Genomic DNA, 25,000 nt, shown 5'->3' on the forward strand with positions numbered 1-25,000 from the left:
GTAATATGTAGCCTGAGGAAAATGTTCATATTGGAGCAAAAAAAAAAAAAAAAGGGATTATGAGCTTTACATTATGAATTTGCGTGAATTATCTGAGCCCACACACCCAGATCTCATAAGCTGGACGTGTACTCTCCACACGGGGTCCTTATGAGGGAGTGGGCAGGCCTCGTCACCGCCTGTTATTAATTCCTGCAATTTTCAACTGTAATGACTAGGCTGGGGGAGATGAGACTAGAGCGTACAGAGTGGTGCAAAGCTGGAGTGCATTTCTCGAAAGTGTAGTTGCTAGCCAGTTAGCAACTTGGGTAGTTATCATTGGGAAATTACATTGCAAAAGACATAGGTAGCTACTACGGTTTCGAGAAATGCACCCCTAGCTAAGTGGGTGGGTGCCATGGAGGGGCCGAAAAAGACACACACACACACACACACACACACACACACACACACACACACACACACACACACACACACACACACACACACACACACACACACACACACACACACACACACACACACACACACACACACACACACACACACACACACACACACACACACACACACACACACACACCTATATTTTACAGTACTGTTGTGATTCCATTATTTAGCATTAGCACAAAAGCCCAGCTATTCTCTGTTCCGACTTCCAACACTGTTTCAGGCAGGTCACTTTGCTAGATATGATTTCAGCATTCCTTTGATTCTGGGGTTGTTCATTTAATTGCCCTATGATTTGTTTAGTCATCTGACATTTTGGATTGCAATTCATTGCGTTCATTCACAGGTTATTTAAAATTGCGACATTTCGGCAAGCCTCGCAGGTTATCTTGCTGCAGGAGATTGGATTGTAGGTTGCTGTCTCGGTGGAAAAAGGTGGTGGGCATTAGCCTGCTTATCTCTTGTTTGGAACTATCTTATCTGATCTTATCTTATCTTAAGCGACCTTGGTTTACTTGAAAGGCGCTATATAAAACCAAGTTATTATTATTATCATTATCATTATTATTATTATTATTATTATTATTATTACAAAGCGGATTCCAAAAAAGTTGGGACACTTTGTAATTTGTGAATAAAATAAAAATGCTGGCAACATATCAGTTGTTAAAGTCAAGCAGAATTATTGTTTTGAGGTAATTATGTGATCATTTAAAAATTCACCCTTGCAACAAATCCCCAAAAAGTTGGGACAGGGCCAATAAAATGCTTTTTATATTGGATAAGACTAAACACAACACAAGGGATGAGACTGAACAGTTAGATACTTTGACTGATGGCATAATTTTATTCAAAAATTAGATATTTTGATGTGCGAGACATGATTTCAGCAGCTCAATTGATAGGAGTGTTTTTCAACTTGTTTACCTTTTTGTTATGCTTAATATGTGGCATATCCTGACTGCAAGAAAACAATTTTGTGACCTGTTTACTCTAATGATGGACCACACTGTTGGAACATAGTAGAGATTGAAATTTGCCACCTTTATGGGGCAATATCTAAAGGCGGTGCTCCAAAATATAATGTCTTGGTAGCTATGTTTGCTGTTTAAAGTCTGTATGTATCAGTCAACATTCATTTTAATGCTCTACATGAGTAAGAAGACCCTAACTAAGTCACCTCTGCACCCCCTTACCATCATATATGCTGTCTTTCAGACTGACCACTAAATTAAGCTGAAGTATTCATTTTCTATATAACCTGGAGGGTGCATGACTCCATAATTTTCAAAATGGATTAAATATTTACCATTCTGTAATCAGAGGACAGTTTCACATGTCTCCTAGGTCCATAGAATGAGCTTTTCCGCACGCAACACTGTTTAATGTCTGCATCATGTGCATTAATCAAGTGTTGTGTTTATGGTCATTTTTTCGAGAGCTGTCATTTTTGGAGTGTCATAGTTCGCTTATTGACCACGACTATGTCATGATCTCATAACTCGTGCAATGATTACACTGAACTCTATATTACGGAAGTAGGCCTTATATGCCTGCAATTTTGATAATTCAATCTTTCTGTGTAATAGATAAGTAATTAGTCCCTCAAAATCTTCGCCGCTGAGTGCCATAGCCTCTATGTGATGGTATTTTATTTGTGCATTCATGTTGGCAGTCAATATAGTTCCTTTTAAAATATTCTTCCATGTGTAATTTTTAGAATTATCCAACTATTACAACATGTTTTGGCCCTGTCCCAACTTTTTTGAGATTTGTTGCATGGGCCAAATTTTAAATGATCACATAATTACCTCAAAACAATAATTCTGCTCAACTTTAACAACTGATATGTTGTCTGTACATAATGCTCCACCTTATTAACATATTAGATGTTTTAAAAGTGCCAGCATATTGATTTTATTCACAAAATACAAAGTGTCCCAACTTTTTTGGAATCCGCTTTGTATTATCTTCCGTGTATGAATAGCTTTTTTTCAAAAAATGTATTGCACTGTCTTCAAGTAGGCTAGCGGCTGCTAGGGATAGCGGCTGTAGAGGTGAGCCGACTGCATCAGAATGTAGAGAGCATTTAACTTAGACGCGCTTAAGCCTCATTTGGAATGCTGAAGGTATATCATACGCATGTGCATACGCATACACATATCTACTGTACTGGGACTTCACTTAAATACCATCAGCATGACTTCAACGGACGCCTTGTCAGCCAATCAGAACACGTTCTGTCTGTTCACCGGGTGATAACTTCCCATAACACCCAACCTTCCTAAATTCATTTCACACACTCATGCACCCACAAGCTTTCTCTCTCTTACTCTCTCTCTCTCTCTCTCTCTCTCTCTCTCTCTCTCTCTCTCTCTCTCTCTCTCTCTCTCTCTCTCTCTCTCTCTCTCTCTCTCTCTCTCTCCCCACACAGTCTGATAGGGAGTGAATGAGCTAAAAATATATCCCCCTACCTCCACCCATCCTCACCACAGTCACCAGCTCCACGGCCACCTCCTCCCACCCCTGGACCCGGTCCAGCTGCATTCATCATTACCGCACTGGCCAAACGGTGGCCATGCAGGCGTGGCCACATAATGCCCTTTTCCTGTTACCTTGTCCCACTGACTCCGGCTCCACCTTTCAAGCCAAGCACACAAACCACCGTGGCCCACAGCCAAGTGTCAGCGCGCTCTCTGTTAGTTAAAGATGCAGTCCACGATTTTAGACGGTTCCTCAAGAAAAAAAACACACAAACAAACAAAAAATAAAACAAAAAAGAAACAGGGGTTGTTGATGTTTAACTTAACAGCCAATCCAAATATCCCCTCCTCTCTCTCCCGTTTCATTTCTCTCTCCTGAAAGTGTGTGTGTGTGTGTGTGTGTGAGTGCGCGCGTGTGTGTCCGTGTGTGTGTGTGTGTGTGTGTGTGTGTGTGTGTGTGTGTGTGTGTGTGTGTGTGTGTGTGTGCGCGCACGCGCGTGTGTGTGTGCGCGTGTGTGTGTTAATTGGCTTGAATTGTTCATGTCTTGACTAAGGGGCTGAGACTGTTTGCCATTTATAGTACCGGGGCTACGTGCAAACTCTGCTCACTCTAAATGGCCAGCCACTGTAGCAGATGGCAAGATGTAATTGTACGAATTGCAGAGATGGTGCATGTCATGAAAACCACGGGCTCACCTTTTACATGCAGGGCAGCTTGTGTTCTCTCATCATCATCCCCCTCGTCAGTGGAGAACGTCATTGAGAAGGAAAGGCAGTGTGGTTGCATGTCATTTTTTGTCTGTGGGCATTTCTTTTTTTTGTCCTCCTCTCCCGCCTCTGGCTACTTAAGTCAGTGCCTTTTCCATCACACCATCTGAGCAAGAGGAGGAGGAGGAGGGAGGAGCGCAGGAGGACGAGAAGCATGTCTCCCCACTTCACCTCCTCCCAGCCCTCGATTGAATAACACACACCTACATATATAACGAGGCACATTCCAGCCCTGTCTGTAATGAAGCAGAGAGACTTGAGGACCGCGTGTGATAGGCTGAAACTTTCACAGTATGAAGGAGGGTGACTGGCGGGCAGGGTGTGTGTGTGTGTGTGTGTGTGTGTGTGTGTGTGTGTGTGTGTGTGGGGGGGGTGATGTTGAAGTGGTGGGGTTGTCAATTGTGGGACAGTGTAGGTGATGGGAAGTGGGGAAAGGGGCGATGTGGGGGCAATTCCAGCTTTTTTTATTTGTCACAGAGGACTTTTTTTCTGTTCTTTTTTTCTGGCAGTCATTACCTAGCTGGAGCATACAGGTCGTAATGAGAGTCAATTATCATACTCTCAGATCTGGTGATGGGTGCGGTGGGGGGTTTGTGGTATTGGGGGGGGGATAAGAGGTTTCCTCCTCTTAGCTGCTTTTGAGCACATTTTCTTACCGCTGAGTAATATCATATCACAGGAACTAATGAGCCTGCGCTGGCTCTTACAGTTTTTACAGTGGAGCCACAGAGAAGGGAAAAAAAGAGATTATTATTCCACTGTAGAGAAGCTGAAGAGCCATTTCCACTTACGTGCAATTGCAGTTTTTTTCCTCTTTTTCCTCTCTGCCTTGCTTGCTTCTTCTTTTTCTTCCGTCGATGTCTTCTACTTTTCACAGAGGAGAAAAGATTCATACATGGTGCCAAGTCACCTTCTTTCTTTCTCTCTCTCTCTCTCGCTTACTCTCGCTCTCTCTTTCTCCCTTTCTCTCTCTCTCTCTCTCTCTCTCTCTTTCGTTCTCTTTGCATAATAACCCTGCATTGCACCTTACCATTTTGGCTTAGGAATTGCCTTTGAACCTCCTTTGAAATGTAGCTTTTGAACTCTTGAAGGACTTCTTGAAAGGAGCTGGCTGTTTAATTAGTTGGCCTACACTGATGGGGGATCGTGGGAGTAGAGGGGGTGGTGGGGTTTGCCTTTGCTTGGCCTGGCGCCTATGCCTTGCAACGCTGAGAAGATGGCCCTTCGGCCCCCTCAGTGCTAGAATATGCTGGCGGAGTTGATTTATAGACGGAAAGCCATGTAATGTCACTTGAGAAAGGGGCTTTCATTACTATTTAATGCTTCATTTAGATTAACCTCTGAAGAATTCTTTATTCATTTGGTGAAGATCATGAATCATAGGCTATTTTTTCCCCTCTTTTTCTTTCTCTCTTACTTGTGATGGAAAATAATTTTGAGTCCCCCCCCCTCCCGCCCCCGCCTACACACACACACACACACACACACACACACACACACACACGCACGCACGCACGCACGCACGCACACACGCACACACGCACACACACACATTTAATCATGGGGTGTGTTTCATTAGGGGGAAATTAAGTATTTTCTTAAATACTTGACTTGCTTAATCTAAAAGTTAGCACTGTTATAAATCCAAATTTTGCTGAAATATTATTACGATACATGCGGCAAAATGGAGATTAGAGCCCATTTAGCCCCATCGGCATACAGCGTTGAAAATACAGCATACTGAGTTATTGAAAATACAGAAGTGGTAGTCCTTTTTTATTCAAACATGATCTGATAAATTGAACATCCAGATGTCTGAATGGTGTTAGAGGGGGTTCATGGTTAATATGTGGAGGTGCCACTGACATGCAGAGAGTTCAGTTCAGCTTCCACAGATCAGACCCCTTTGATCTCTGGCTCCTGTCTACCTCTGCCTCTCTGGGCAAGCACGGAGCCCACACCCCACCTCATGCATGCTAATCGCAACACTGCTATTTCATAAGAGGGGCACAGAGACGGCCTTAACGTGCGGCGCCAGGCACCGACCGAGCCCTCTCTCTGTGAGCCTGCGTTCGCGCTGTATCCACTATTGCCAATGGCTGGCAACGATTGCACTACTTACACCTCCTGCAAGTTGAATTTTTCATAAGGTTATCTGTGGCAGGATTCTTCCGTTTAGTCATTCCACGCTTTTTACTTCGGCCTCCTTTTTTTTTTTTAACTCCCACGCCATCCCTCCTCCCTCCTTTCCTCCCTCCATTCCTTTCTTCCTCTCCCTTGGCTTTTAACAACACCTCCGGAAAGCCTGAGCCACAATACCTTCTCCAATTCATAATGTCACTCCTCTCATGATAAATATAGTAAAACATTTAATAAGACCATTAGATGTGTGTCAGAGCGTAGGTCTTAATCAATGTAAAGTTCAAGGCTGGCGCTGGATTTATTTGGACGGATCCTAATTAAAAAAGGATTGTGCTACTGCTGAGGGCCCTGCACACCATTTACTTTCAGCCTGTCAGTGGCGGGACTTTAGGCATCAGCACCCACCGTGGCTCCCCTTTCAGATGGAGCCCCTAGGCAATTGCCTAGTTTGCTAGCCTTGTTGTGACAGGTCTGTGTGTGTTTACTCTCAGCCTGCCAGTGTCCGGACTTTAGGCATCAGCACCCACCGTGGCCAGCGCTTATTAACACACACGGACAGACCTGTCACAACCAGGCTAGCAAACTAGGCAATTGCAGAGGGCACCATCTGAAAGGGGGACCCTAGTAATGCCGACTAGTTGTGTAATTGTATTTAAAGGACAGCAATGAGAACTTCGGGAGTGTGGCAGCCACCTCGTTAAATTTAACAGCGGAAATGTGCAATGACATCAAAAAAATGCTATCAAAATCTCTTCCAAAGGGGACCCCTGCCCAATAGCTTGATCAGGAAAAGGGGGCCCCAAGTCCTTCTTTGCCTAGGGCCCCTATATACTTTGAAGCGGCTCTGAATTCACTTTCATAGTCCACATAACAGAAGGGTCTGTTTGTCTGCAGCCCAAACCAAGCAATCAATTTGATGCATTTTTAAAAGTATGGATATGTCCGCAACGTGGAGCTGGTCAGACAACAGCACAAGTCAAATTATTGGCTGTTTTGTTTATGTAGGATACTTTTGTTTTGCTTTCCCTTGGCCTCCTATTAGAAGTTATTTTGGTGAGGAGTCTGCTCTTGTTTTTTTAGCAGTGCAAAGGAATGCCATAAGCAAACAAACAACACCTACATTAATTCTTGTACATCTTCTGAACATGGGATTTATTTGGTTCTCCTATCTTGCTGTCCGATCCGGGCAGTAGAGTAAAGCACAGTTTGAGTGCCTCTCATGGGCCATTATAAATGAATGGAAGCGCATGGGTTGTGAAAGCACCCGTTTTCTTTTTAATCAGGTCCAGTGGATGAGCCAGTGTGGTCCACATACCGTGGTCAACCTCAGTTCACCCCAGTCTACTTAATGCACTGCTCCCTCCCTCTACTGTCTCTTGCAAGATGATGGGGTGTCTGTCTGTGGTAGCTTTTAGGAATCTGAGCCATGTTGACTGCAAACACAAGCATGAGAAACCTTGACAGCGTTGAAGGATATTGGAGATTGACTGATGGGATTTGTACCACAACCGTCTGACTTGTAAAATATGTATCTTTTGTCTGCTGTGTTTAGGAAAATACATGCGGTGCACAATGGAGCTGAGAACTGTGTTTGCTGCACCCTCAGTCTCAAATTTTTTTTTTGTTAGAGACTAACACAGAACCACTACCGGTACATAACTAGCAAAGATGGTAAAGATCGTAAAAATGAACAAACAGGAATTACATTTACCTTAACTGCACTTTCTGTGTTCGACGCACACTTCCTGGAACGATTTTGAAACCATGTCAAAGGCTCCATGAGCCGCCATCTTCGTGTAAAAAATGGAGCTTGCAGGTCAATGGGCTTAGCTTAACTCTTCCTTCCACCATGGCTATGCCTGCTACCGAAGAGCATTGGAGGTGGTAGTAAGGACTTTGCTACCCCCCCTCCAACCACAATGAATGGAACATTCTGCTTGGCAGGCTTGCATGTACAGTATTTTTGGCCATTGTAATTTAGTATGCCGGAGATGGGTTACCTCCACTCCTTGAATCACCTTTTCACCTCATGATACTGAATGAAGCTGACACAAGTCAGCATGTCCTCGAGTGTTCAAAAAAAAATCCTCATTTTTAGTTCCGGTTGTTCCAGAGAGGGTTTCTTTTTTCCCACAGCAGTGATTTAATGGGCAAAAGGGCACAGGTTCTTGGGTCTGCACCAGAAAAGGAAAAAAAAAAAGATTTAAACCTTATCTCTTTTTGTTGTGAATTTATTGCATCACACCTTGGTGGATCAGACGCCATTAGTCTGATGTTCCTCTGGTAGATTCACTATTACTGTCTCTACTGCTCTGTGGTATTATCTGGCCTTCTTGTACCGCCATTCGTTTACCACGGATACAATCAGCATCACTCATCTAATACAAATGTTGCAGACAGAGGGGGGGGTGTGGGCTGCAATAAAATGTGCTGTTTAAACAATGCATGGCAAAAGTCTGGGCTAGGCAAATTTGCAGGCTTCTTACTTTTCAAATGATCCATCCACAGTGACAGCATCTAATTGTGTTAAGCTTTTTAAATCTTTAATATAATCACGGTTTAATTCTCAGATAATAGACTTAGCAAATGTAGTTTCAGGGAATAGTGAATATTCATGAAGGGTCAGTGGACCTCTTTTTTTCTTCTTTCAGAGAGAGCCCTCGTGATTATGTATTCCAGTAATATGGAATATATCCAAAAAGTGTGAGACCAATATCTCCAGTAATGACAGCTTAACGCTGGTCTAGAAACATTGCTGTCCTGATATTAATGACATACCACAGAGTGTGCGTGTCTCTCTCTCTCTCTCTCTCTCTCTCTCTCTCTCTCTCTCTCTCTCCCTGTCTGTCTGTCTGTCTGTCTGTCTATTGCTCTCTCCTCTTCTCATTCACTGTATCTGTCTCTTTCTGCCGCTATATAGTGCATCTAATTTTCTTTCTTTACCTCTCTCTCTCTTTCTCTATCTCTCACTCAGTCACTCAGTCTCTCTCTCTCTCTTTCTCTGTCACTCACTCACTCACTCACTCACTCACTCACTCACTCACTCACTCTCTCTCTCTCTCTCTCTCTCTCTCTCTCTCTCTCTCTGTGTCTTTCTCTCTCTCTCTCTCTCTCTCTCTCTCTCTCTCTCTCTCTCTCTCTCTCTCTCTCTCTGTGAAGTGAGTATGTGAGCTTCAGTGCTGTAGCTATCTGGTCCTATTTCATCCTGGTGGCGGCCTGGTCAGCTGGCAGATGTGCGTGGGAATGGGATAGAGTGCTATAGCGCTGGCTCTGGATGCCGACGTGTACCTGTCCTCAGGGAGCTCTTCCCCTGCTCACGAGGCCCGGGGGAGGGCCAGGGGACATCGGGATGGGCCTGTGCCGCATTCATTCGTGCTAATGGAAAGTTTTTTTCTGGGCATGGTATCCATTTTGTCTGTCCCTTGTGGTGTTTGAAGGTCATAAGATGATGACTTTTTGTATCTGTGGAAAAAAAAATGCCATGGTGGAGATGTGGTTTGTTTTTAGAGCAGAGAAAAAACAAACTCTAAATCTCTAACTCAATATTACTTTTATTCTCTTTTTGGTGTATTTATTATTTAGTATTCTTAATAAGATATAATACTCTTAATTAACTTTGTACTATGACATTGGAATCAATAACCTTTGCACAATGTTGCCCAATAGAATAACCTACTGGTGCTTAATATTCTTTTTTGTTTGCTTACTTTTTCCTGTTACAATATTCAAAGTTCTCACTTGCATTATTTCAGTGCCATATGACATAATGAAATAGAACAGATGTGGTCTTAATACAACAGGGCTGGTGTCATTTAATTGCAATTCATTTTTATTCATGTGAACAAGAAACACCATAACATCTGTGCAATCTTTATAACAGTGTCACTATTTAGAAGATGTTGCATCAGTGTTGTGTCCAGTTCGCCAGTGAAAGATTACAGCAAATCAACGAAAAAATGTTTATTTTAACTCATATTTCATTTTAATTTTAAACTCAAACAAGAAATAAGCTGCATTTTAGTGTTGCCTTCACCTTGCATGCTCTAACAGCAGGAACACGAGAGTGAAGGAGTTGTTACCCTGCTGCTACACACTATACATGCCTACCATAGAGAATTAGCTTGTGAATGAAGCACATAAAGAATCCAAAACATGCTGTCATGTCATTCTGTATGTAATATACAGAACATCACATCTCCTCCTGCACGCACGCACGCACGCACGCACACACACACACACACCAACACAGTCGCTCATTGTGTACTTTCCAAGCTACAGTGTACTGAGAAGAGCACCAGTGAACTTCTATTGTTATATAAAGACTTTTTTTTTTACATGAGGACGCTTGTCCTTCAAATTCCTAAATGGTGACAAAGGATATTTATTTTGGAAGGTTGTGCCAAAGAATGCCATCATTCAAGGCTAGCTATAACAGGAAGTGTAGCAAGGTTCTTGTTGATGCTCTGCAAAGCCAAACTTTGTGTGCGTGACTCTGTGTTGTGGTGACATGCTTTGCAGCGTCTTTAGCTGAGGGTACATCAGCCCTTGAAAATGTCCTGGATTTTCCTCCCTCTCTCTCTCTCTCTCTCTCTCTCTCTCTCTCTCTCTCTCTCTCTCTCTCTCTCTCTCTCTCTCTATCTCTCTCTCTCTCTCTCTCTCTTTCCTGTCTTCTTTTTTTAGGGGTGGTGATGTAGCAAGGGGGTTGGGGGGGTTGGTGGGGGGAGGTGAGACAGCGTGGGCCTCATTTGCGCAGACTCTGCTCCCGAAAGCCGAGTGTGATTTATATGACGAGTCCAGGTGAACAAATAGACTGGGAGGCTATGGGCAGTGGGTCGGCACCTCCCGAGCTCCTCGCAGCTTGTTCCCATGGCAGCCTCAGGGCTCAGCCACTGTCCCGTGCAGCGGTGAAGGGGCGGGGGGGTGTGGAAGGGCTGTGATGGCATGGGGGGATATGGTGGGGCAGGATGGGATGGGGTGGGAACTTAAGCCGGTGAGACCGCGGCGGAATGTTGGTTACGGGTTCCCTAAACCAGGTCGCCACTGTATGCAGCAGGAAGTTCCTTGCAATCCATCTGAGGATGCAGCAGGACGTGTCGCTAGTATTTTGTCAGTGTCGTTTCTGTATAGTGGAGTAATCAGCAATGCGAGCCAAGAAAGGGTTTGATCTCAAGACTAACCACCGTAAAACTCTTATTAGAGTTCACGCTGGTTGAACATGTGAGGCATAAACTGTAATGAGGTTTTTTTTGTAGAGAAATAAACCTCTGCATTTGTTTGTATTATATTATTACCGCTGGAATAATCTGCTTTGCGGGTTAATAACGTGACTAGCAGTGTGTTGGGGCTCGTTCGCACAATCTCATTTGTCCTCGTTGAGCTTTAAACTGCATGGCTGATCTTCACTGTTTGTTGTTCTCTTCGCTTTAAGAGGCCATTTTGTAATTTCGATTCGGTGGCGTCTGCATTTTTGTTTCCGCCGCCCATGTGTCCACGCCACAACGGCACGTACTGTATGTGTGCACGTGTGTGTGTGTGTGTGTGTGTGTGTGTGTGTGTGTGTGTGTGTGTGTGTGTGTGTGTGTGTGTGTGTGTGTGTGTGTGTGTGTGTGTGTGTGTGTGTGTGTGTGTGTGTGTGTGTGTGTATGTAATTAGCGATAGATTTGCCGTGCATACATTTTGTTTGGAGTTTAAAAACCCCTGTTTGTGCCCGTGCACAAATAAAAAAAGAAAAATGGAAAAAAAGAAAGGTGTTCTAGTTTAAGGCGAGGTGATTGATGAAGTGGGAGCGGTGGCAATAGCATAATTTCCCTGGTGACCAATTTCCCCACGCTTCTTAAGCAAAGAAAATAAAGCCCCAAACAAGCGGTGGCGGTGGTGATGGCGTACGCGGGCTCCCGGTATCGGGGCTCCTCCTCCTCCGCGTGTCACCCGTGCGGACCAGACGTGCTGATTCCCCCTCTAATGAACTGACAGGCTGGAAATAATAGCCGGTGCACCGCCACTGTAAGTCACTGGGAGAAGTGCAGTAATGTCAGCCGCGTTAATTAACTCTGGGGCCCCCACCCTCCTCCGTATAAATACATCCTCGGAAACATGTAAACAGATTGCATCCAAGCGGCCCGGGGTACGCTGCAGCCATGTTGGGTAGAGGGGGGTTTAATTGGGGCCGGTACCCAGGGCTGGGTTAAGATGGCTTGGGGCCCCTAGGCTACTGATTGCTGTGCCCCCCCCCAAGAAGGCTAATTTCACGACACATTTACATAGACAGTGTCATAACTAGGAGCAAGGAATTAAGAGTACCATGTCTACCAAATGCACTCAACACGACAGATGAGTTTTTCAATATTGGGACTTTTCACAATTTTGCAAAATTTCACTTTTGTCCAGTCAGTGGGCCCCTGGCAGGTGGGGGCCCCTAGGCTGCAGCCATATCTAGCCTGTGCGTTAATCCGGCCCTGCTGGTACCCCCCCCTTATACCTGTGCTGATTCAGTCCCAGAGGCCACGTCGTCGTCCCAGGAGAAACTGTATGCGGTACCATTTTTACCGAGGTGCTAATGTAATTAAATAGATTCGATGTATATTATTTCATATTTAGCAGTGAGTGATTTTTCCTCCCGTTTTTATTGCGTCGCCGTTTTTTTTTTCCCCTCCATACCACTGTGCTAGTTATATATTTATTTGTTTGCTTTCATGTTAGGTTTTTTTTTCTTTTTAATGTCTGCTGGGGATTCTGGTATAAAAACTGAACAGTGAAAGCCAAACAAATCCTCTTGGGCCTGAAATCTCGCCTTGATCAATATTCAGTAAGATGGAGCTGAAGGGGAGAAGTGGAGATTGTCCCCATGTGTCCAGGCAAACTGCACCTTAAGATCCATAGAAACTGTATCATCGCTTCATAATAATTTCTCACACACGTTTTGCATTGAATTTTATGGAGGCTTATTGCTGAAGTGTGCCGTTAGTATGCAATGGTGGTGGTCATGCACACGCACCGGACATGCACTGCTTAGTTTGGAGGTCTTGTTTCATGGATTTTAGCGAGGTCTTAACTCGTGTAAAGGCCGTTTGCCCGGAGGTTAAAAAACGGCTCCTCATCCATTTGATGCCTCTTCATGGCCTCCTGACCTGCCCACTTCCCGATCCAGAGCCAATTAGCGACACCTGCCCCGGCACAGGTATAGTCCTGAGTGAACACGCGTGGAGGAGTGCGTGGAGAACTGATTACCTATTTAAAAGCTCACACCCCGTAGCAATCCATACCCACTAGTGAATTAGCCTCACCAGTACTCCTCCTGTAAAGAGGGATCATGTGCAGAGAGACCTTGGGTTACGAAAAAGCAATATGTAAGGGTTGTTCATTTCTAAAGGTGGCAGCCCTGGAAGACCAAAAGGTTCCTCCAAGTTTCCCCACCTCCATTATAACGGTTCTAAGGCTCGGAGAGTCACATGGCTGGAAAGGCTGTCACATGTCTTTTCGATTAATATGCACTTTGAATATGTGATCAGTGTCATGTCTGTGCCAGAATACTATATGGGAAAGAGCAAAAAGGATTTTTTACATTATGATTGACAGCTAATTCATTTTTTAAATTATTAATGTTCCTAAATAGAGAATTTTTAATGACTCCATAATGCAATATAAGGGGCATGGGTTCCCATAGTAACCCTCAATCCAGGGAAAACTTTCCCTTTAGAATTTCTATAGATTTATTTTTTGATTGCTATGTTGCAGATTGTTTTTTTTTAAATGGGCTCTTGGTAGGATTAAAAGTTTAATTAATTACTGTCCAGAGTCAGCCGATGCTTATTTGAGTCATAAGTAAGTGAACGATGACTCTCGTGACCACTATCTTGGTCCGCCGTCAGAAAACCTCAAATGCAACTTTTGAGCAGTCCGCGTCGAGTGTCGTGGGAAGCACTTGTCATACAAAAAAGTGCTTTACATACCATATTCAGATTTGTATCAGCTGCTGGCATTCCGTGATGAAAAAACATTCTCACAGCGAGTTTATTTAAACAGCATTTTTTCATGACTGTGTAGATTTTGTGACAGGCATGCCACGGGCACCGCACAAACAATGTCATCCTACATTGTGCCCCTTTAAGCATACACATGGTACATGTCCTGTTATTTGTTTTGGTCAGTGGATTAACCTTTTCATTTAGCTCAAATATTTGGTTTAGACACAATAGTTTGTCAAATAGGGGTTTACACACACACGCACGCACGCACGCACGCACGCACGCACACACACACACACACACACACACACACACACACACACACACACACACACACACACACACACACACACACACACACACACACACACACACACACACACACACACACACACACACACACACACACACACACATTCATTCCCCCCCAAAAAACATATGACTCGGCTGCTGTCAGTCAAGTTAATTCCCGCAAAATAAGAAGGCTTGATGTTGCCTTGCCCGCCACAGATGGATCAAAAGATTGCTAGGAAAGGGCTGCTGGAATGGAGGTGCATGGATCAACGGATTTGTACTCGCCTTAATTTCATGAGGGCACAGACACGAGTTCGCAACATGGTCTTATCTTGATGGACACCCCTGCTCCTTAATCCAGTTATGAAATGGCCACGGTTGCCCCTTCTAGTGTGCATGTGTGTCTTTATCTTTATCTTTGTGTTTGCGTGTGCGTGTGCGTGTGCGTGTGCGTGTGCGTGTGCGTGTGCATGTGCGTGTTTGAGAGAGACAGAGACAGACAGATAGACAGACAGACAGACAGACAGACAGACAGAGAGAGAGAGAGATGGAGAGTGAGAGTGTGAGACAGAGAGAGGGAAAGATACTCGACTCTTAAGAGATTGTGTTTCGAGTTTGAGGCCAGAGCTGGCTCTGACCAAAAGGGTACAGGTGTGATGTGTGAAGGACAGGGTAATCTCAGAAATGGAAAACAAAATGGCCTTACTCTATTCTTTCGCCCTCCCCTCTTCTTTGCTCTGTGATTCATCAACTACTGTATGTGTGTGTGTTTGTGTGCATGTACGCGCCCCTGTGTGTATCTGTGTGCGTGAGTGTGTGTGTGTCCCTGCACGTGTACGTGTTTTTGCATCCGCGCGTGCGTGCATGCGTGCATGCGTGCATGCGTGTGCGTGTGCGTGTGCGTGTGCGTGTGTGTGTGTGTGTGTGTGTGTGTGTGTGTGTGTGTGTGTGTGTGTGTGTGTGTGTGTGTTTGGGTGTAGAGGAGCATGTCTGTAAAGGTCAAGTCTCCAGTAAAAGATAGGGCTGAAATATTGATCTTGACAGCTAGAGCTCCGGCATAATGAAAGAAAAGTGAAACCTTGCATGCGCTCTGAGAATCAAAAAGGACACGGAGGTGAAAGGAGCGGTGCTACTACTAGGAGACTAGGAAAGAGTCTGTCGATGCACTTCAGCAATAGATCTTCCAGGTGTTTCTCTCTTTTTGTTTCTCTCTTTTAGTTTTTAGTCATTTCCATGTTTTTTTCCCTCGTCCTTGGCATGGAGCATTCATTTCATCTTACCTGCAGCCATCTTTGATTTGGGCTGCTGTAGCCTGAAATTACATCCGTGCATTCTCTCTTTGTTCCTTTTGTTTTATAGCGAAAAATTGTGTCAACAAAGCATTAGCTCAATTACAAGCAGACGTCATTTTTTTTGTTTTTCGCTGCGCCGTCAGGCATTTTCCCCTTTTCCTGAAAATTGTTTGAAAACATTTCTCTGACAGACGCTTGTTAGCACGTTTCAAGGTGTCACTAAACATTGCTTGTCTTGGTCAAAAAGAACAAAGGCAAGCTGTTAGGCCCTTTAATCTCCTTCCTGCGTGGAGTTGGTGTGTTGTTTTCTACCCCCCCTCCTTACGCATCAGTTTGATCCTCTGTGCAGCCCGTCCGCTGCTCTAAATGGGTATGAAAGTGGAAAGCAGAAATGGGATTTGTATATTTTTGTCTTTGCGATTCCATTCCAGCCCTAGGTAGCGAGCATAGGTACACCTTTTTGATGAATGCTAGCTTAAAGCACGCACTCAGCTGCTTCGTTCGGGTGATGAATGTGAGCTCTGAATAAATTCTTCCTCTTTATTGTTTATTAATATACTTTAAAAAGATGAATGCAAAATAGGTCTGTGCTACAAACTAGTAAGGACTTGATTTTTTTTTTTTCCCCAACATTTCGACTCACTGGCGTCCTACATCTTCGGCAGAGCCAGGCCCTATTATTGGATGCTAAACTTAATAATCATTTTCTATTTTTTTTACGCATTTCCTGCAAAGTTTAAAACGGTTTAGTTATAGTTGCAATGTTAAAGCGTACATAGAGGACTGCATTAGCAGGTGATTTCACAGCGTAATTGGAAGCCGTTTTGCCTGCCGGGATTATGTAACTGTCCTCTGTATAACAGCCCCCCTTTGCATTGGCAAATGAAATGTAAAGCAGTGCTCATAATTAAATGTTCTATATATCCCGTAAGGAATACCATCTCCACTTGCACGATAAAAATGGCAGTAATTTGAGAGGGATATGTAAATTCGTAATACGTTGATTTACTAAACTTGTGGTGACATTTAGTAGATCCCCTGCGTAAGGGCAAGATGGAACACTGGGAGATGTAAACGGAAGTAAACCATGGTCCCTGCAAATTGTAGATGCTTTTTAATCACTATAATTAATGGCATGCTGCCCCCATGGCAGGCTTACTGTATGTCTCACTGGCCTTTTGTTTTGTTGTGTTGTTACGGTTGTAAATCACCAGCAGAACAGGGCAATGGGACAGCTTTAATTTGGACGAAAGGCAAGACAGACCCATGCAGTGCAGCGACTACAGATCTACAACCCAGATGTATTCAAGGAGTGTAATAAGCATAATCAGGAAATTATTTACTGTGTAATATCCAGTGCGTCTGCATTTTGCACAGCGGCGTCTACTGACAAGGAGAAGCAAGTAGTAGCGAGTTAAAAGAGCTTTGATGTCACTGAAACTTTCCACTGGCTCCAAGTGCAATGCCACTCTGGGCATTTATAGCTGGCCTAAATAACCCGCTGTCATCATCCCTCTTAACTCTGGCCTCTATTGTCAATCTATTCGTGGAATTCAGGATAATTAGGGGGGGTTTAAAGATGTTCCCCTACAATGAAGACATGGTCTTGACACATTTTAAAAAATGGAGATGAGAGAGGAACACCACACCCCACTCCATCTCTGTGTCTCTCTCACACACATTGATGAGTGCTCAGAAGTGTCGCTGTGTGTGTGTGTGTGTGTGCGTGCGTGCGTGCGTGCGTGCGTGCGTGCGTGCGTGCGTGCGTGCGTGCGTGCGTGCGTGCGTGCGTGCGTGCGTGCGTGTGTGTGTGCGTGTGTGTGTGTGTGTGTGTGAGAGAGAGAGAGAGAGAGAGAGAGAGAGAGAGAGAGAGAGTGCAATGCATGCACGGAAGGTCACAGCGCAGTGGAACGGACCCGAGCGAATCGAATCAGTCCGGTCCAAAGCAGGGGTCGGTCGGCTGGGCAAAATTGATCTGCGACAATCGTTATGATATTCATGAGCGGGGAATTATTGTGTACTGAGCTGGGGACTGAGCGGACCAGAAGAGAGAGCGAGCGAGCAGAGCGCCCTTTTGGGTGACGTATGACTCCAGCTGCAGACTGGCTGTCCTCTCCTCATCTCTCCTCTCCTCTCATCTCTCCTCTCCTCTCCTCTCTTCTCCTCACCTCACCTCACCTCACCTCACCTCACCTCACCTCACCTCTCCTCTCCTCAGCTCTGCTCTTCCCTCCTTTCTTCTCCTTCCTCTCTCCTCACCTCACCTCACCTCACCTCACCTCTCCTGTCCTCTCCTCCTCTCCTCTCCTCTCCTCTCCTCTCCTCTCCTCACCTCTCCTCTCCTCTCCTCTCCTCTCCTCACCTCTCCTCTCTCCATATGCTCCTCTTCTCTCCTCTCTCCATACGCTCCTCACCTCTCCCCACCCTCTCCTCTCCTCTCTCCACCCTCTCCTCTCCTCTCCTCTCCTCACCCTCTCCTCTCCTCTCCTCTCATCTCCTCTCCTCTCCTCTCCTCTCCTCTCCTCTCCTCTCCTCTCCTCTCCTCTCCTCTCCTCTCCTCTCCTCTCTCCATATGCTCTCCTCTCCTCTCCTCTCCTCTCCTCTCTCCATATGCTCTCCTCTCATCTCCTCTCTCCATACGCTCCTCTCCTCTCCTCTTCCCCCCTCTCATTGCATCTCCTCTCCTCTCCTCTCCTATCCAGCTGCCCAGCAACACACTGAAATATGGCCGTCACTTAATCAACTATCAGCTTAATTAGCTCCCCAGTAGTTGGCGAGCAGACGCGTGCGGCACGCCCCCTTCTTGAAATATCTTGTGCACTGAGTAATTAGAAATTAAATCGAACATCGCTTTTCTTTACGGAGTTGTTTTGGAGAATGGGGGATGCAAAGGTGCAAACGTGAATCTTGTTGCGATCAAGAAGAGTAATCTCTCTAGGGATTTTTAGTTTGCTTGTTTGTGGTTGAGGGCAGCTTTCAGAAGTTTTTTCCTGACTGAGCCACACAGTCCACGCCACCACTACACACACACACCTTCATGTTGTTCTTTTCTTTCTTTATCTTTGCAAGCCTGGAGGTTGTTTTCCACGTGAAGCTCCAGCATGTCTTTACATTTTTATACGTGTACCTATATCCCATGGGTATAGACAGAGGTGTCTGAAGTCTTGAGAGCGGAATATCAACAGCTTTATTTTTACACACACAGAACTGTATGTTTCCGCCGTGACCGTACGTTTGCTGGTCACACTGCTTCCTCATTGTTATTGCTGCAAATCATAAATCACAAAATCAAACACAACTTTTGAGAACTTACAAAACTTACCTTTGAATTTCTAACAATGTACTGTATGTTAATTTACTCAACATTCATGTGCCCACAGGCTGCTTTACATACACACACACACACACACACACACACACACACACACACACACACACACACACACACACACACACACACACACACACACACACACACACACACACACACACACACACACACACACACACACACACACACACACACACACACACACACACACACACACACACACACACACACACACACACACACACACACACACACACACACACAACACACACACACACACACACACACACACACACACACACACACACACACACACACACACACACACACACACACACACACACACACATCACACACACACATCACACACACGGCCACACATGCACAGCATACATTTGCACATACCTGTGCGTTGCCAAAGGTGAGTGTGTGGCTGTCCTCAGCACTTCTGCGAGGCTCTGCTGCAGGCTTTAATGAGATCCCAGGGAAAAAAAACGTCAGCCCCACCTGTTCAGCTAGCTTTAGTTTGGCAGGGGCCGCGCATCGCAGCTCGCTCCGTGTCACGTAACCGGCTTTGCTGAAAAGCACCCCTAATAATATCATATTAGATGGCTGCCAGTGTAGAATGGGAGAAGCTGTGAGGAAGATTTTATTGTGTTTGATTTCGTTAAATTTATCTGTGTTAGCCGAGGGGCCTAGATTGAAATGAAAACGAGCGAGATGAGAGAGCGAATATGGTCTGCAATCGCTCTCACTGAGTGCTCTGGGGGTACATATCTGGACTGCAGAAATTCTCTCTCTCTCTCTCGCGCTCTCTCTCTCTCTCTCTCCCCCTTGTTTGAGCTGGGAAGGAGAAATGAGTAATCTTGTTGCCTTGTGCCTGAAATATGAGCGCTGACTGGGAATAGCTCCCGTCATCTCCAAACAAGCTCTCACTGCCTCTCTTCTCTCTGTTTCTCTCTCTCTGTTCTTTTCCCCCTAGGCCTTCCCATGCATATCCACAGGAATTTATGGTAAGTCCACCTTGTTTTTACTCAATCTTATGTATGCCACTGGTTTGGGGGATGAATGTGCCGCAGAAATGTTTTCACTTGCTCAACACTGATAATGCCTCAACACATGACAAATAACACATGACAGTCGCAGAGTGCTAGGAATCACACTCTGGTGACAACACATTCTGCCATCGCTCAGTCAAAGCTATTGTCACTTGCAGTTATGCCATTTGTATATATAACTGTCCTTATATGTGTGTTTTTTTATGTGTGGTGCTGGTGAAACCTGCCTCATGGACCGATACACATGTTCAAACAAACACACATTTTCAAACAAACACAAATTTCTCTCTCTCTCTCACACACACACACACACACACACACACACCCCCCCCCCCCTCTCTCTCTCTCTCTCTCTCTCTCTCTCTCTCTCTCTCTCTCTCTCTCTCTCTCTCTCTCTCTCTCTCTCTCTCTCTCTAACTCTCTCTCTCTCTCTCTCTCACTCACTCACTCACTCACTCACTCACTCACTCACTCACTCACACACACACACACACACACACACACACACACACACACACACACACACACACACACACACACACACACACACACACACACACACACACACACACACACACACACACACACACACACACACACACACACACTACATCCTTGCAGCACTTGACACACACAATTAGGCCACAAGTTCCCTGGCTCCGGCACCAGTTCAGACTCAGACAGCATGTCATATCAAGGAGAATTAATTGACCCTTTCAATAAATAAACAGCTTATCTCCGGGCTCTAAACCAACGCCTCTCTCTATAGCGTGGTATGATGAATAGCACACATCAGAGTGTGTATAGAGTACAGAGGCCAACTGCACTCGGCAAAGCTAGGAGGAACCCTTTCACATATATTATTATTATTTTCAAAAGCTTAATAAGCTTGCGATTCCCTATTTGCTTAGCGATTGCCCTTTGCCGACCAGATCATTCGTTTCTCCGTCTCGTGCTTTCACGCTTGCTCTACTTATGCATGGAGCCGGCCCTATTGCCTCTCTGAAACATGAAATTAATTTCCCTCTGTTGCTTTGACAGGGGTGAGAGGAAGGTCCCAGGGATAACACGTCCATGAGTAGGACAAAAGCCCACATATACATAGTTTTCTTCTCCCCATTCTCTCTCTCTCTCTCTCGCTCTCTCTCTCTCTCTCTCTCTCTCTCTCCCTCTCTCTCTCTCTCTTTCTCTCTCTCTCTCTCTCTCTCTCTCTCTCTCTCTCTCTCTCTCTCTCTCTCCCTCTTTTGTCCTTTGCTCTCTCTGTCTTGTTCTTGCACTCTCACTCTATTGCTCTTTGTCTCTATTTCGGTTTTATTTCTCTTTCATGTCATAACTCTCTCTCTCCCTCTCTCTCTCTCTCTCTCTCTCTCTCTCTCTCTCTCTCTCTCTCTCTCTCTCTCTCCTTCCTCCTTCCTGTTTCCTTTACGAGCGGCAGCAAAAGCAGCAGCTAGCTTTGGTTGACCCATTTCCAAAGTGCCAGGGGAGAGGGCAGCTACTCAAATCCGCGACTGACACAGTAGGCCAAGTGCTCTGATCCGAAGCATCATCTCCTCTTTCCTCCGACGTGGAAAATACAGCTTTGTCAGGCCCAGATAATGATAATTGACACCTTCGCTCCTGCGCAACACACCTCTGCCACGTTATTCTGGCGGGCCTCTGTCTTTGCTGACAGATGATTGTGGAGCAGGGAGTTGGTGGAGTGGATATATACGGGGTTGGGGATGGATGGATGGCGAGGTTGGTGAAGTGTGTGTGTGTGTGTGCGTGTGTGTGTGTGCGTGCGTGTGTGTGCGTGCGTGTGTGTTTGTGCGTGCATGAGTGTGCTTGCGTGTGTGTGTGTATGCGGAGTGGTGGAGAGGAGGGGTTGAGTGTGAGGGAGGAGGGTTACGAAGATGGGCAGTGGAGAAAAATGAGGCCTTACTGCCGCCTTGACAGTCCAATTTCTCAGCCCGGCCCATTAGACCGAGCAGAATTTCTCTGCAGGTTTGCTTGTCGGGAAGGTACCACCCATAAACAAACTGGCGCCCAGTGTGGGGGGCGCAGGGTTGATGGGGGAGGGGGGAGGGGTCAGGTGGTATGATAGAGGTTATTGAGTGCCGTCCACGCAGGCCCATCCATCAGGAGCTCCCGCGACCCCCGGTTCAAGCGGATTATTCCTTCCAGAAGGGGGAAGACACCTTTCAATGTCTTACAAGATCAGCTCTTGATAGCGCCGCTGAGAGCTGGAGATGGAAGCCCGAGCCGAGTGGAAGAGAGTGATAGAGGTCGTTTTTTTGTCTTCCCTCTCGTCTTGTTTTGTTTTGTCTTTTTTCTTTCCCTGCACTTCTCACACGTCTCTTTTTTGTCACATCGCTCTCCGACACAAACCTCAGCAGTAAACAACAAAACAACAATAAGGCAGGAAGTCATTCTGAGCGTCGAATACAAAAGCGGGTGTTGGTGGGAAATAACTACCTCTCTGGCTCCTAGCGATCGGCATTGATTTAGAGGAAAGGAAAACAGTTTTGGGTTTCTCAGCCGTTGCATCAGAAATCACCTTGAGACCCACAGACACCGACTCAGGCCACAAAGGCTTCGTCTTTTCATCTTCCAAAGAAGCTCACGGAATAATAATAACAATAAATAATGATACATTTTGAAACATAACAATAAATTGCAGACGCAGCACATACGACTACGACAACAACAACTTTGCTCCTCAGGGGTCTCATCCTTGCTCTTCTAGACAACATCATAACACCGTACACCGACACAAGACCCCCACCACCATTACCATGACAACCTGGTGTACTATTTTTTTTGTTCTCGTCTGTCAGCCTACCTCATGTCAGGGGGCGAGACTGTGTAGTTGCCAGCTTTGGCACGCTGCCCCTCATGTCGCATCAGTGTAACGTGCGAGCGCTAAAGCACGGCTCGGGTCTTGCCGGGTTCTCGCGGCCCAGTAGATACTAATGGCCCATATGCTTGCGAGTCAGATTTGGCATGAGCCGCACGTGCTAAAGCAGACGGGACAGGTGAGGTGTAAAAACGCTCAGGTGACAAGCGCTGCCCCATCTCCCTTATCGCAGGAGATCAGCAGGAAAGGGGCCTAGATAGCGCTCGAGCTTGTTAGCTTGCCAAAACCCTCCTCGAGTTCACCTTCACGAGATGAAAAGAGCCTTGTTGGTTTAGTTATTTTTTGTATTTTCTGTTAGCATGACCAACTAAACAGTATTGCCTTAATCTTGAATTGTAAAAGGTCATATTATTGAACTACAAGTTATTCGATGCCTTATGAATTCCCACTCCTTTTGTTGTCATCTTATGTCACAGGATTTCGATCCTGGTGTACTATATGTTGTTGTGCTACATGGAAAGGCTATAGTATGCGGTAGCAGGCAAGACACACACAAGCAGCATAGCAGATAAGGACCAGGTGTGCTAAATCTTCTTAGGGAGCCATAATAAGCTGTTTTGGTCGGCAGCAGCGGACACGTGTGGAGGGATCATCCCCCGTCCGGTACATAATGACGAATAAGCCCAAAAAGGCCAATTAGAGCCCAGTGCAAACAGCCTACACTCACCGCACACTCTCACACAAATTGATCCCCTTTTATTTGCATCATAGCTGATGGTTGTCTACGAGAGGGATGATCCACTGAGGTGTTTGTCACCACTCCGTGTTGTGTTTGTCACCCACTGATTGCTGGCCTTTTTCTTTTCTTCGGTCTGTGAAACTGTCACCCGGACATAGTGCTTATCCACCCCCTTCACCCTTCCCACCACCAACCACCACCACACCCCACATACCCCGGGAAGTGCGCATCACGTCGCATCTTGCAGCGTATGTCTGTCTGTGTCTCCCCCCCCCACCACCACCCACCCACCACCTCAGCGTGGATTTGTGAATTGTTGACACAGGGGTTTAGCGGAGCCGGGTGCCTGGGGGAGATATGTGGATGTAATCCACACAAGGTCCCCGGCAGTGCACCCGCAACCCACAGCGCAAGCGAGCGAGCCCCACAGAGCAGCAGCCGAACGGGAGAGGAGGAGAGGAGGAGAGGAGGAGAGGGGAGGGGGGAGCAGGGCCGGTTCTAGTCAATTTGGTGCCCTAGGCGAGCACCCCTCTTTTCTTTTGGTGGAATTAGAAATTGGCATGTGTAAAAACATGGTGTCATACATCTGCTGATCTACTAACTATATGTACTGAGTGGCCATTAATAATAACTGTCAATATAAAGCGTAATGCTTTATTTCGCTTAATGTTCTAATTTCATGGGACTAAGCACCCCCAAGACATTTGGTGCCCTAGGCGACCGCCTGGTCTGCCTATGCCTAGCGCCGGCCCTTGGGGGGGAAGGGAGAGGAGGGGTCGGATCAGAAGAGGTCAACCAGCTGAGTGTTTTCACTCGGCAGAGCCCAAACGCTTTGCGACTCACCCCTCCATCTTGGTGTGGTGGGATTAGGGCGGGACAAGACTGTTTTCATGACACCTTATCTTTCACCAGTGATGGCTGCCTTTTGCCGGCTTGCTGGCTTGCCTTTCCGCTCGCTACACTACCTGCCTTCCTTCCTTCACTGCCTGGCTTTGCTGCCTTCTCTCCGCAGCCCACCGAAGGGCCCTTAAATCCAACAGATTTACCTTTCGGGGACTTAAGGGAGCGCGATCCCCAGGAGTGGCTGCACTTTTCCCGGTTAAAAATCGTACCATATCAGTGACAGGCAGCGATGCGGAAACCTTCACCTCGTGTAAAGGAAGTTATATTGGTCGGGCACAGCCAGGGTAATTGAAGAAAACAGCAGATGAGGAGGAGAAAGAGAGGAAGGGGTGGGAGAGAGCGGGTGAACGAGCGAGAAAAAGAAAGAAAAAGAAAAAAGGCAGCATGAGGAGAGAAAAAAAAGAGAGGCATAAAGCGTCCTAGCTGTCATAGGCCTCATAACACTTGGATGTGAGGGTCAGACTTGGTTCAGGGCATTTTGAGAGAGATGAAATGTCTCGTGGTAATTTTAACTTGCAGGACAAAATGTGTCACAGCGAGCTCTGGCTACGCTCCAAGGTCACTCACTCGGTGGAGCCGGGGAGACTCGGAGGCCATTTTGTGAGAGCCTGTCCCTTTTTTCTGCCTGGGAATTCGGTCTGGCTATATAGGTCATGTTTTTTTTTTCTCTCCTTTTTTCCTCCTTTCTCCATTTGTCTGTTTATTTCCCATTTTCTCCTCTTCTCTCTCTCTCTTCTAAT

At 45.8% G+C, this 25,000-nt stretch overlaps 1 protein-coding gene across 2 annotated transcripts in view; it reads left to right on the plus strand.

Annotated features, from left to right (window-relative positions):
- macrod2 (mono-ADP ribosylhydrolase 2) overlaps positions 1-25,000 on the plus strand; it is a 746,875-nt gene that overhangs the window by 567,773 nt on the left and 154,102 nt on the right. For both annotated transcript variants that reach the window (XM_063191009.1, XM_063191010.1), the window contains exon 7: positions 19,707-19,737. In XM_063191009.1, coding sequence (XP_063047079.1) covers positions 19,707-19,737 — 31 coding nt within the window. The remainder of the gene's footprint in view (positions 1-19,706; positions 19,738-25,000) is intronic.

The sequence above is a fragment of the Engraulis encrasicolus genome, chromosome 24 (assembly GCF_034702125.1).
Source record: "Engraulis encrasicolus isolate BLACKSEA-1 chromosome 24, IST_EnEncr_1.0, whole genome shotgun sequence".
Lineage (NCBI taxonomy): Eukaryota > Metazoa > Chordata > Actinopteri > Clupeiformes > Engraulidae > Engraulis > Engraulis encrasicolus.